Raw genomic sequence first — 13,176 nt, 5'->3', positions numbered from 1 at the left:
GGCTGCAAATTTTTACTTTTATCTTGTCTGTGGTATTGAGTAACTTGTTGAAACGAACTATTTGATACCAAGACAATCCCGATCCGTTCAGCGGATGTCAAGCGCGGGCAGAAAACCGCTTTTGTCGTTTTTGCGGTTTGAATTTAGAGGTCGATTTTAATGGTTTCTATCGATTTCGATAAATCGATTGCTAATAGAAGAAAGGTGTCGTCTGCTTTGTTTAAAATTAGTCGAAGCATGGACGAAGTTTAAGCGAAACCGAATGATGGCATTCGAAAACCATCTGAAGGTAAAATTCAATTTGAAATTAATAAATGAAATGCTAAGGTTTCTATTAATGTTTAAAGTCTGGAAAACAATTGTGTTGATATGTATTAAACATATTGGTAACACAAAATTTCCTTTCGCTCTTTGCTTAAGATTATGAAAGTCAAAGTTTTATTGAATTGAATCATTTAGTAATCCAAGTTGTCAAGCAAACTTGTTGAAAGTTGTTTGTCAGCAAAGTGTTGTTCCTTCAATGTGGGAAACAATCATGTTGAGATCAGAAAACATGGTAAACGTAAAATTTCAGATTTTCTTGCAGGTTTGCTTAAACTTAATTTTCTCCTGCAGTTTTAATTGCTGTAGTTTCAGCAGTTGTACTTAGTAAATGTATCATGATTTGTAACTTTAAACATTTTTATTTTCTGAACACTGATTTTCCGACTAACAACCTGTTTCACAATTTATGATTTTCAAATTTTAAAACGGTTTGACTTCATGATCTCTAAAATCAACTAGTGTGAAGTAAAAGTAAAATAGTAAAAGCAACAACCTAAAAGTAAAACAAATTTTTATGACCAAGTGGGAGATGCCGCCAAACCGGCACTTCCTCGTTAGAAAAAATATTAGATATTCCCAGAACAAGTCTTTCCAGGATTTTTTTTTTCGTGTTATTGGAACATCACGGTTTAGTAGGGATTGGACGGGAATGCTTTGACCGTGACAGGTTTGTGCGCGTGCATTTGCCCGTCCGGATCGACTCAGGGCATCCGTGCGTGCTTATCGACACTTTTGGTTAGCGGTATTGACAAGTTTGTTTCGGTATTGATATGTATATTATGTCTACTGTCTAACCGGAATCGGAGTCTCTCAACAAACAGACACGCATCAGCACAGAAGCTCATTTCTCCCGACTACCTCCTCCACAACACTCCACGGGAGAAGGATAAATGGAGAGAGAAAGAGAGAGAGAGCTCAAAAAAACATTTCGAGGATTGACGTTAAGAATTTTGGGTTTTTTAGGAGAGAGAAAGACGATGATAATAATATATTCGGTTAGAGTAAGGTTGGCTGGTTAATTCATTTTTGTGATTACCGACCCTTTTTCTTGGCCGTTTTTCCTTTTGAGATGATAATTTGAACACTCTTTTGATTATTGTAGAAGCGGATAGCCAGTCGGGCCCGTACAAAGCTGTTCCAGCGCCGAAGCCGCTGGCCAATCCCCCTCCGTATCGTCAACCGCCGCCGCCAGCCAATTCATCATCGCCCGTGCTGGCCGCTGCACGGCCTCATTTGCATCACAACGACCCGTCCGTTGCTGCTTCTGCCGCCTCAGCTGCTGCCGGCCCCGCCGCCACATCCGAGTCAAATCCAAAGAGCGCCGGTCACGGTCTCTTGGCGCACTCCTCGAAATTTCCGGTACGTTTATTTCTCCATGCTAACAACCAACTCGCCAAATTACCCATCGATTATCATCATTTTCATCATGTCTCAGACTCTGAGACGACTCATGAAATTGAACGAACAAACAACAAAAAAAAAAACCGAATTAAAATGAAAAAGAGAAATCTTTTTCCAGATTTTTCATTTTTCCTGTTCAGTTCGACTTTCATAACCTCTCCATCCACTTTAATATCGCCACCACCACCCCGTTCTCTACTTGAAATATTCATGGCGCTTAATCTTCTTCTCCGGCTCAATCTCGATGGGCAATTTGAAGCGTTGATAGCGATAGCGACCTATTTTCATATGCATCGCCTTCACATCACCTCGTAGACGTATGCATACTTATATAATATATACGGTATGCCGTATATATATATATATATATATTCCCGAACCAACCTACGTCTCCTTTTTCCCGAGATTATACAAACAAACTGAGCAATAACCTCAACAACATCAACAACAACAAAAAAAGGCACACAGAGCTTATATATTCATTATGTTTGTGTTTATCTTTCTTCTCTTTTTTCCCCTTTTTTTATTTACGGTATCGTGGGCTCGTTTTACGTGCGTGCGTGTGTGTGTGTGTACATGTGTGCGTTGAACGAGAGTAATTCCATCATCTCCCTGCCTTTCCTCCCCCCCCCCCTCCCACCCTCTGCCTTTCAACGAATCCGTCTGACCCGTAATTGCGCGTCCCACTGGAAGGCGAGACTTGAAGGAAGAATGACGTTTTCTTGTTGTTTTCTTACATATTACGACGTGTTCTCCATCCTTTTTTTGACATTTGGAACGTCTATCCAACACGATTGTCGAGATAGCGCCCGGCCCGCCGTTGATCAATCTCGTCCGTCCGCTCTCCGCATTTGAATGAAAAGCCACAACTAGGCAAATGTTCAATTTCATATGAAAGAGTTAGTGCTTGGGAACGAGCCACAGGTGAAATTCCCACATGGTAAAGCCCGGCGCATGTGTCTTTTTATTTTTTCGCTTTTCTTTTTTAATTTTTAACTTTGCGACGGAACGAAACGAACGTTAAAAAGCCGAAAAAAAAAATGTTCAACAGAAAAAGAAAACGAGGGACAAGAAGCCTATAGCCGACGAAACCGTGTCATCGTCATATTTTATGATAATGTTAGGAAAAGAAGAAAAGGGAAGGCTCTCTCCAGACACGGCTAGCACGCGGTAACGAATCACAAATGTTTTGACACTTGATTGTCTCCACGGTTCGAGTCGTTCTTCTCTTATTTTTTTTTCTTCTGCGGTAACCGAGCCGTCGTTTGTAGTTTGGACGAGGTCCTCCGCGTGCCACCTAACCATAAAAATAAGGAGAAATGGGAGAGATGTAAGCGAGGAGCCGTCCGAGTAAAAAAAAAAAAAACAAACAAAACAAAACGGGAGACAGTGGACTCACGGCACACAACTCAACAACAAACAAACAAACGAAGAAGAAAACAAAAAAAAAAAACAGATGGGCTTTGCCTCGAGACAAGCCAAACAAGTCAGCAGGAAGTCGAATGTAAAAGAAAAAGAAAAAAAGATGTGTAGGGAATCCTTGATGATTATTTTCTTCTTCTTAGATATATATTTTTTTATAATTTCTTTTTTTTTCTTTGTAAAAAAATGTGGTTTGTCTCCCGCAACGGAACACATGAGATTTATTCGTGCACATACATTATTTGCTGAGCATCCCTGTCTGTCCAACCAACCCTAGGTTACGTGACGTGCTATTTTGTTTCGTTTTTTTTTTCTCTCATGACGCCATCAACATGGTTGGCTGGAGCCATGAGTGCTGGCTGAATGGAAGAAAAGCCGCACTATCCATCAAAAACCTTATCAAATCACTTTTCCAGATCTTATACTGTATATATCTTGATTGCGGGCTCTCCGGATACCGCCACGCGCTTAGACGCATCATCAGACACATGTGTACAAACACACATTCGAGTTGTTTCATAGTTCCAGGAAATCAAAAGGCGAGTAAAGTAACCCATCGCGTTCTAGATACACACCTCGAGATTGAAGGGGGGTATAGATGTGTCGGCGTGTGTGTGTGTGTTCCACTGTATTGTTTGCGGTCTGCAAATGTATTCCATAAAAAAAAAATGATGGACTGATATGAAGATGAAGAGAGAAGAAAATAACCAAAAAAAAAAAAACAACAACTGAAATGCGTAGTTATATATTATATTGTACGTAGTATGTAACATCCGATTTCTCCCGTTGGACTCGGAGTTGGCTAATAACGTGTGAGGGCTCGCGAAGCGCAAAAAAGGTGTGCCAGCCTTCGGGGCGAGCCTCGGCTTCATCATCCGTCGTGATTCCTTGTAAATTTCCTGGAGTATGTGTGTGGGACTTTTGGTCTATGATTTGGTTTTTGTCGGCATTAGAATAGAGATGTACGGAGTTGCCGGAGAAATGTGTGTAACTGGAACAGGTCGACCAGCGAAAGCCGAGAGTACCGGCCACTTCTTTTTTTTTTGTTGTTGTGTGGATTGTTCGGCCCCGGGTTGTTGGATGTCACGCCGCCTCCATCATCTAAACGCGCACACGATTTTCAAGTGACCACTTTGAACGGAGGATGGCAGGTTGAATGCTGAAATAAAAAGACACAGAATGGACTTTGGTCGTTTTAACATTAGACACACCACCACCGCCACGACTGGCGAATCGTGACCCGTCTCCAGGGTCCATGTCCATTACATGAATAATCCGTAACCGCCGCCGGATGGGTGACGCAACCTCCGCCTGAAATGAAAACAGGACTTGGCTGCACAAGGAAGATGCGCGCCAATATTATTTCAGAATGGAGAATAAGAGAGAGAGAGAAGGCAAACAAAGCATCTCGCTAAAATCTCAAAGAAAGAAAAAAAATGTTGGCTGGTGGATAGCCTGATTCCTTTCCTCTAAAAGGGGAACGCTGTATTTTTTGTTGCTGTTGTTGTACTACTCTCCCCCTGAAACTATATTTGTAGTATACGATAGAGCCTGGAAGCTTTTAGAAGAATTCTCGGCCACCATACTTGATTTGCCCTTCCAACTTCAACATTGGTCATTTGTGCACATTCAGAAAGCAGGAAATACCAGTCGCCAGAATTGGGTGTGCTCTCAGAGATCTCACTTCTCTCGACTTTTGGACAGACCAGTCGACTGTTTAACATTTAAGTCTTATCGCTTTTTATAGATCTCGTACCACCCAACTCTTACTTTTATTTCTTTTTCTGACAAAAGAGAAGTCTATAAAAGTCAAATGCCGTGTTTTGAAAGATAAAAATGGCACTCTGTGTTTTCATTCGCTCTGACGGGTTTTTCTTCTCTCTTGATATCCTTGTAGATTGAACGCCAACTGATCGTTACTACTGGTGACAAAATCGCCGAGGTTGGACGTATCGAGCGTATCGCAACCGAATCCAAAGGATCGTCAGACAACAAAATTCCAGCCACTGAGACAGCCGATTCATCCGCAATGCAAACCATAGTGACGCAGTCGGCCTGGAACGAGGAAAGACGCACGGTCAGTATAATATTTGTTTTTAACTTGTTTGGTTTTTATACAACGCTGTTTCCCAATTCAGCTGAATAGCCGTTATATCCCAAATAAAAAAAAGCCCATTTTGTCAAAGAAAGATTTCAAAAAAAATAATGATAATAAATGTTCATGTGTACAGGTCACGCAGGGACGGCATGGCGAGGTTATTGCTGGAGCGCCTCACCACGCTGGCCACCATTACCCGGATGGGTTTGATCATGTGTCTGGCTCGGAAGAATTGCATCGACCCGCCTCCTACATGGTACGTGACACTGTTTTTTTTCCCCCCGATAAGGCCAGCAACACGTTCGCTTTCTTCACCTAATTCATGTCGTCGACGGACGACGTCTTAATTAGCGCTGAACGAATTGAATGAAAAGGCCGTCAATTTGAAAACGGCAGCAGCAGCCCTGCTAATAGTTTAATTCATAAGCATCACTCGAACGCCAAGTAGCGGCGTGGAGAAACACAGCCATTAAGTCGTATGGCCAGCGACTCTTAAAAAAGAAACAGAAAACGACGGTGTGTCGGTCATTTAACGGCTCTTAAACACCGTGCTTTTCTCTCTGTCCGGTCATTCATTATACAGCCGATGCATATCCATTATACGGGATGGCGCCAGGAGAACAACTACGTTCCCATGAATTTCGACGGCCGCGTCCAGCACCAACAGCAGCAACACCAGCACCAGCAGCAGCAGCAGCACCAACAGCAACTGCACCAGCACCAGTCCCAGCAGCCGTTCGGTCTGACGGTCGGCAATAATAATAGCACCGCCACAAGCTTGGGCGATCATTCGCTCAGCTTTGACTCGCAGCACACGGGGCCTGCAAGTCTGCGTGACCCGTTCGCGCCCGCCATTCATCCCAATTCCAACCACATGACGCAGTACGAAATCCAAGTGGACAGTGAGCGAGCTGACAGGCCTAACAGGTATGCCAGTCGTTGCCCATTTCTCCCTTGTTTCATTTTATGTACTCGGAGAGTGGCCATCATTTTGGGATTTTTATTTTTATTTTTATTTGTTTTTCTGGAACAGCAACGTCACGGTAGCTCCGTGGAACAATCAAGCCAGCGACACGTCAACTTTCGACCGTCTCCGTGACACCTGCAACAAAATGTTTTTAAGGGACGGTCACCTGCGCGGATCGTCACAGTTTGCCTTATCGCCCACTTTGCCTCGGGTAAGTCCCACCAGTCATTTCCGTTTCTCATCTGAATCGTTCTTTGTTTGTTTTGTTTTGTTGTTTTGTTGTTTGTTTATACCATATCTGTCTGGGAAGAATCCTGAGCTAATCGCACTGAATATCCGCCTCCCTTAGGCCATGGAACGACTTACAATCGATCAGAGAAATGGTGTCGAGCCTTGCACGAACGCCAACCCAAATAACGACCCGTCAGTTGTACTCTCCAACATCCAGCCGGAGAGGGCGCAGAGGGAGGACGGCGAGACGGCCAACATCAACAACAAAAACGGTTCCATGCGAAAGAAACTGTCTGGCAAGACCTATCACCACATCAAAGACATGTTCACCACAAAGTTTAACAAATCGTCCAAGAGTAAACTTAACGGAACCGAGAACAATGCGGGAACGGGTCCGGCCAACAGCTCGGCTGCCAGCACGGCCGCCGCCGTGGCCGCCGCCGCTGCAGCCGCCGAGGCCATCATTAGCGAACACGGAGTACAGCAGAATGGCGCGGCCAGTCAACTTGGAAGGCAGCCCGATCCGGTTCATTCGATCAATCAGCGCATCAAGAGTCAACTGACTGGCCAGAACAACAGCAACCAGCACTCCACCACCAACAACAACAACCCGCAGCAGGTATGGGGCAGCTATGGACGCCAGTCGGCGAGGATGGAAGCATCCATCAACGATAGCGATGCCAGCGCCTTGGCAAAGTTGACGCTCAGTCCGACGCCAAACGGCCCCGATTCCCTCGCACCGGCCCAAAGTCCCTACAGCTTGCGGCACAAGCCATCTGTCACCTTCCGGATGGATTTGAATAACGAGTGTCAATACAGCGGTGGCGACAATTCGTCCTCGTCGGCGGCCGCTTCGGCTGTCGCCAGCACAAACGAGTCGGCGTCTCGCTACGGTTCCAGGACCACCCAGGGACAAGTGGTCCTCTACGACGACACGATGCATTTCCCGCAACACCAACCGCCCGCCAAGGAAGGGCCACCCAAAAGCTCGTACGGCGAACACGATTCGTCCCTGTCGAGCATCGCTTCCGCCGGCCAGCAAGCCATGAAAAACCGATCCGTATTCAGTTACAGCGACTACGACGTGCCACCGAAATCGGTGTCACTCAGCTCCCCGATGATGAACGAAGGCGGTTCATCTAGCGGCCACCAGTCGGCGGGAAGCTCGTCGGATTTGGACAAGCGAAGTGGTCAGTCGGTTAGCACTAACGATTCGGGCCTAGGAGTCTTAGTCGATCCGTCTGGCCAGCGCGGTAGAGTCAACGGCCAACAAAGCTATCACCTGGACACCAGCACGGAAACGGAAATGTTCGTCGGCCGACAAGGCCAGTTGAATCAATCTTCGTCCGACTGGGCAGAAGCGGCTGATCGTGAAGTCAACAACGTCATGGAGATGCGCAATTACCAGTCTAAACAGTCCCAGCAAGGATTGCAATCGGCCACACCGCCTCTGCCGCCGTTGTCGCCCGACGTCTCTCCGAAACCGACGCCCAAGATGCAGCAAAAGTTCAGCAACAGCAAACCTGATTTGCTGGAACCAGCCAACGGTCCCAGTCCGATGGTGCAACGCGTCAAACCCACAACGCCGGCCAAGCCTATGAGCAACAATCACCGAATCCTCGAGAGCCAAACCAAGCTAGGCCACCATGCCAAACGACGTGGTGAGGACAACAAAGGATCTTTGGTATCCAAGTCGCTTTCTTCGGCTAAACTGAGAACATCCAAATCCGCCGGTAAGTTGTTCAGCTGCTGCTCTTATCGTATCCGAGAAATTCTAATTTGGATTTCATTTGATCAAAGGATCGTTACATCCGCTAACGGCTCTTCAAGAAGCCCTTGATCTGGGAGACATCACTTCTACCACAACCGGCCTCGATTTGGACGCCGATTCGGACTCGAGCTCGTCGCACAGTGACGATGATCTGAGTACCACAATGGACATGAATGACTCCCGAACGATCCGACGACAACTGGAAGGACTGGAATCCATGTATTCAGAGGTATAGCTCGTTCATTATAAGACTATCGTTCTCATATCAGCAAATTGCAATTTTTTAATTCTATTGAATCACGCAAAACAATAGGTATTGAAAGCGCTGCACAAGAAATCGACCCGATCTGGACCGTCAGATTACAAATTGTCGAAGCGAAGAATGTACGGCAGCGTTTCATCTTTACCCAGCTCCGTGTGTAGTCGACCCGTCTATCGTGATCGCAGGCGGAACGAGGAGCGTCGTCGTCCAAAAGAGTCCAAGGTACTCAGTCTATATACTCCAAATAGAAAATCTTGCTAATACATAACTGTGCTTTTTTAATTTTGGAATGTTTACAGTCGTCCAACAAAAGGTTCCAGCGCTTGGAGTCGCACGTAGTGACCCTGGCTCGAAGTGTGGCCCATCTCTCCTCTGAAATGCGGACCCAACACATAATGATCCAGGTAGGACTTGTGATTTAGGTGTAGTTGGATAAAGCACTTCATTCATAAATTTCCCCTGTTAAATTATTAGGAAATGGAGACGATTCGAAGCGAAATTGCCCAATTGCGAACCGTTCCAATGAGGATGGGTTCGGGAAATCCGTACAACACTGGCGCCAGTATTAAATTACCGAGAGGTTACCGTGTGGATCGCGACACTTGCTGGCAAGGTGCCGTTCCTGCTCTCACAGATCCTTCACGAGTTAAGAAATTGACCAGCTTTTTTGGTGATGAACCGCCTCTCTTAAGGATCTTTCTCAAAAAGCTGGGTTACGAGGTAATGCGACGTTCAGACTGACGCTTTTTGTGTGTTTTTACGTGTTTTAAGTTTTCCCATCTAATTTTAATTGAAACGTTTTAGAAATACGCTCCACTGTTCGACCAGGAGAAGATTGGAATGATCGAACTGCCCTACCTGACCGAGGAGCGGTTGCACAAAATGGGCATTCCAATGGGTCCCCGAATTCGCATCTTACAGGAGGCACAACTTTCCATCCGATCCGATAGTATGAACGATTACGGAATGGTTTAAATGTAGAGATATCAGACTTTTTTTTGTAACTTTTTTTTTTACTATTGTTGTGGAATCAATGAAAGCCTACACATAATGTAATTCTCCTCCTTCAACTGAGAATCTCAGTTGACTTTATCCATTGGTCGTATTGGTCTCTACAAAAATCTTTTATGCGTTTTTTTTTTACATTTTCCCCACGCTTCTCAAATATCGAAATACATTTTATATCAAAGTTTACAAATGTTAAACGATCTGGTGCATTCAACTTGCAGGCAAAGCTGACAATTATTCAGTGTATTCCACATTCAAATTTTGAGTCAACTTAACGAAACACTTGAGATGACTAGAAAAAATACACAAGTCACGTAAATTATGGCAAAGTGCACAGACACATACGCAAAACGAATGAAATGGGAAGATTACTAAAATCGACCTCCTTGTAAATTGCTGCTTAAAAAAGTGCAGATCTCGTGTCATTCAGATGGAATTTAAAACAAAATACTTAAGTTAACACGCATGCGAAACTTGTACGCAAATGATAAGTTTCAACGAGAAAAACGGAATCTCAACCGAATGTTGATTCAATGGGCAGTAGAAATAAATCCGTTACTTGCTAACGTTGCTGCTGTGATGGTCTAAGACGGGCGTGAATAATGCGGCGGGTGCCGTTTTCTGACGGATGAATCAGTTCTCCTGATCTGAGCCATGCTTCTTCTGTTTCCAACTGTCGCTTTCGTTTGCGGTCAACCTTAACAACAAAAATCGTAAAAAATGAATGAAAATAAAAAGGTAACAAGAGTTAATATAAAAATTGGCTTGCTTACCCAGCTAATGAGACAGGAAGCTGGTATCCACAGAAGCGTGGAAACTATTAACACGGCTCCAACAAGATTGTCTTTTAACATCGACAAAACGCGGTTAATACTTAGCTCCTCAACGATATCCCAAAACCGTTCAACGATATCTTGAACAGTTTTCTCACAGATTCCCTACAGAAATAAAGTTGACTTAAACTTGATTGTACAAGATCCTTCTAACCTGCCTTTAAATGTACTTACGCTATTACAAAATCCGTGAACGCATGGTGTACCATCAGGCAGGATATCGTAGGGCTCAAAGGGAAAGCAAGTGTCGTTGAGGTGGTAACGGCAGCAGCGCTTGCATGCATCTGCAACAGTGTCGCACATGCACGATTGATAATTCTGCGTTTCGCAGAATGGCAGACAAGTTCCATTACGACACTGGCCTTTTTCCAAGCACTCGGTGCCATCCGGTTGAGGTGCCGAAGCCGGGCACTCCGAACTAGTACCTAATGATTGCAGGAATGAATTATTTTAGTAATTTTTATTTTAGGGTAAATGTCTATACCTGTGCACTTTGCTTCTTGTTCGCATGTAGCTCGTTGAGCTTCGCGGCATTTCTGGCCAGCTGGCATCAACATACAATTTTTACAACAAGGGGAGTTTTTATCGCTACATACAGCACCCTGGTTGCGACGCAAGTTACAAAACTTGTCACAGCAACTGTCGTTATCCTCAGAACCCAAAAGACCGGCGTCACATTCCTCTTTTCCTTCCACACGAAGATTACCACAAAACGATTCTTCGGGTTCAGTGAAGCAACGACCAGCTTTCGCCAATAGAACGGCTCGTATTGAGCGTAAAGAACAAGGGGAAAATTTCTGATGGAACGAGAATGAGGTAAGTACTTTATATCCGCATCAAACGTATCTAAATGTTACCTTGTTGTTGACATCATAACCCGAAACTGAGTAAGTGTACATTAAGTAAGAACCACCCTGAGAAGCTGGGGGACTACATTCGGGTAAATCTGGGTCGTGTTCAGAACCCCAGTTGTGACCAAGTTCATGAGCTGTAACCAAGTCTGCTTCTCGTGTTACTACTCTTTGGCCGTAGTGGTTCCGCGAAGAGCTCAGTCCAGAGTTTAAGTACAGCGTGTATCCGCTTTTAAAATATTCTTTTATTAAAAATGCAATCAGAGGAGTTGGATTAGTTATCAAATTACGAATAATCAAGTTATCTATTCAAATTTTACCTGGTGTACAGATTCCGCCGACAGAATTTCGCCGCGGGCTACCTACATATGCTAAACCTAATATGCCACCTTCAAATTTGATGTCTGTAAACAAGTGGGCCAGGCAGTAGTCTTTGTGGCTATACTCTCGACTAAAGACCTAATTTGAAAGTAACAAATTCTGTAACCACAAGAAAAAACGTGAACTAAAGACCAGTATTACTTCAAGAAGTGTACGGACATCCCAAGTTGGTTTTTCCATGTTGTAGTGAAGCTCACTCTCTCTAACTCGTGTGGCTTCCGTGTGAACCACAATTTTCTTGATCACGAAACCTAATCCGGATAGAACAGGAGAGTCACTTTCATTTTCGTTACCATCTCTCCATATTGTGGCAGCATAAAGAGCGTGAACACGATCCACCAGACTGATCTGTAAAGATATTTGGGGATTCGATTAAAACATGAAACCCGCATTTTAGGATGAAGGAAATGCAGCCTACCAAATAGTTAATAGTCGTCTTGGTAGATCCTCCACCCATTTCACGGAAGAATCGATAATCAGCCACCAATAATAATGGGCATCTAGTCTTAGCAGCACTAAAGCCGTACGGGTCTGGCGGACCAACACCAGCTTGTCGCTTGTTGCGGCCACTATTCTCTGCTTCGAGTATCATTAATTGTTCTGAAGCGTGCACTGCCTCTTCTAAGTGAGCAGTACAAAAATTAATTTACTGAAACAGAGATCTGAAAAAGGATTTTTCGAACCTGTCGCATTTCCTTCTTCCTGTACGGAGGCGCATGTTCTAGCAAATGAATGGTTTTTCTCAACAGAGCTTGAAGTCCAAAAATTCCACTTCGGAGGTTCATGATCAAATATTACATCAGAACCCCTGTATACAATCATGGATTCTTGATTGGACTCAGGTAAATGTCTCCAAGAGGGCTAATTCATGCAGATAAAGAAATTATGATTGTCTCAAGAAATATGTTTGAAATATTACTTCAACATGATAAGAGTCCTCTTTTGTAACAATTGAAGCAGTTAAGAGCCCATCCTCTATGTGTGCATTGACATGAGAACGTGTTTCACCAAATACTCGACCTTGGTAGAATCCAGTGTCACCTAGATATATTTCCAATAGAAATAATGTTATCAAAACAAGTTGAATTAGCAAAAATACAGACCTCCAAGAATTGGTTTTTCCACTCCATCACCATCAACTGCATAGGACTGGAAGTTGTGATGCAATATCCCTTTACTTGGATGAAGGATCAACCGAAAATCTTTTCCCAGAGCAGAAAACGAAAGTTCTTTGATCGAGTTGTAAGGATGAGTGCTTTCTTTTATTCCACGTTTCACAATCGAATGACCAAGTTGCGAAGCATGCAGTGTGTCGTAATGTTTTAAACTTGGAACTGACCCGAAAGCTTTTAAATAGGAAATCGGAAGACAAATTTTGAAATTAAAATATAGGTAAAAGTAAATTAACTAAATATTCAATCACCATCAACGGTTTGAATCCAGATTAGCAGGATAACTTTCAATTTTAATTGAAACTTCATTTTTTGCACTACTTTACATTGTTCAGGCGTCTGAAAACAGACAGACTGCATACAAAATCTGACAAGTTAAATGTCATCATCATCCAGAACCTGGTGTTTTGTTTTACCGCGAGAGGGCAGTTTCCATTTGAAATGTTTGCAGACGA

At 43.9% G+C, this 13,176-nt stretch overlaps 2 protein-coding genes across 7 annotated transcripts in view; one reads left to right on the top strand and one right to left on the bottom strand.

Annotated features, from left to right (window-relative positions):
• Positions 1-9,991, top strand: part of LOC124192376 — a 35,012-nt gene extending 25,021 nt beyond the window's left edge. For 5 of the 6 annotated variants that reach the window (XM_046585611.1, XM_046585612.1, XM_046585610.1 and 2 more), the window contains 11 exons: positions 1,427-1,683; positions 5,045-5,224; positions 5,379-5,501; positions 5,829-6,172; positions 6,279-6,423; positions 6,562-8,176; positions 8,244-8,443; positions 8,528-8,698; positions 8,776-8,880; positions 8,951-9,196; positions 9,281-9,991. In XM_046585611.1, the coding sequence (XP_046441567.1) occupies positions 1,427-1,683; positions 5,045-5,224; positions 5,379-5,501; positions 5,829-6,172; positions 6,279-6,423; positions 6,562-8,176; positions 8,244-8,443; positions 8,528-8,698; positions 8,776-8,880; positions 8,951-9,196; positions 9,281-9,451 (3,557 nt within the window). In that variant the 3' untranslated portion in view covers positions 9,452-9,991. Of the gene's footprint in view, positions 1-142; positions 290-1,426; positions 1,684-5,044; positions 5,225-5,378; positions 5,502-5,828; positions 6,173-6,278; positions 6,424-6,561; positions 8,177-8,243; positions 8,444-8,527; positions 8,699-8,775; positions 8,881-8,950; positions 9,197-9,280 lie in introns of those variants that run through there. The other variant, XM_046585615.1, reaches the window with a different exon arrangement.
• On the bottom strand, positions 9,713-13,112 carry LOC124192377 (ADAM 17-like protease). Its single transcript, XM_046585616.1, has 12 exons — positions 12,973-13,112; positions 12,653-12,895; positions 12,469-12,590; positions 12,233-12,410; positions 11,968-12,170; positions 11,691-11,897; positions 11,489-11,627; positions 11,175-11,410; positions 10,802-11,114; positions 10,492-10,742; positions 10,258-10,422; positions 9,713-10,181 (listed from the first exon to the last, which is right to left on the bottom strand). Exons 1-12 carry the CDS (start codon positions 13,079-13,081, stop codon positions 10,047-10,049), a joined length of 2,301 nt encoding a protein of 766 aa, XP_046441572.1. The 5' UTR covers positions 13,082-13,112; the 3' UTR covers positions 9,713-10,046.
• Positions 13,113-13,176: the final 64 nt, after the last annotated feature.

Source organism: Daphnia pulex, chromosome 4, assembly GCF_021134715.1.
Source record: "Daphnia pulex isolate KAP4 chromosome 4, ASM2113471v1".
Taxonomy (NCBI): domain Eukaryota; kingdom Metazoa; phylum Arthropoda; class Branchiopoda; order Diplostraca; family Daphniidae; genus Daphnia; species Daphnia pulex.
The sequence above is the reverse complement of the archived record's forward strand: the minus strand, read 5'-3'. Positions and strand labels throughout refer to the sequence as shown.

What these genes read in the sequence shown, in the direction of transcription:
- LOC124192377 (XM_046585616.1), bottom strand. Translation starts at nt 13,081, where the DNA reads ATGCAGTCTGTCTGTTTTCAGACGCCTGAACAATGTAAAGTAGTGCAA. An exon ending in ATGTCCGTACACTTCTTGAA is followed by an intron (nt 11,628 to 11,690) that starts GTAATACTGGTC and finishes CTTTCAAATTAG; the next exon opens with GTCTTTAGTCGAGAGTATAG. An exon ending in ACAAGAAGCAAAGTGCACAG is followed by an intron (nt 10,743 to 10,801) that starts GTATAGACATTT and finishes TGCAATCATTAG; the next exon opens with GTACTAGTTCGGAGTGCCCG.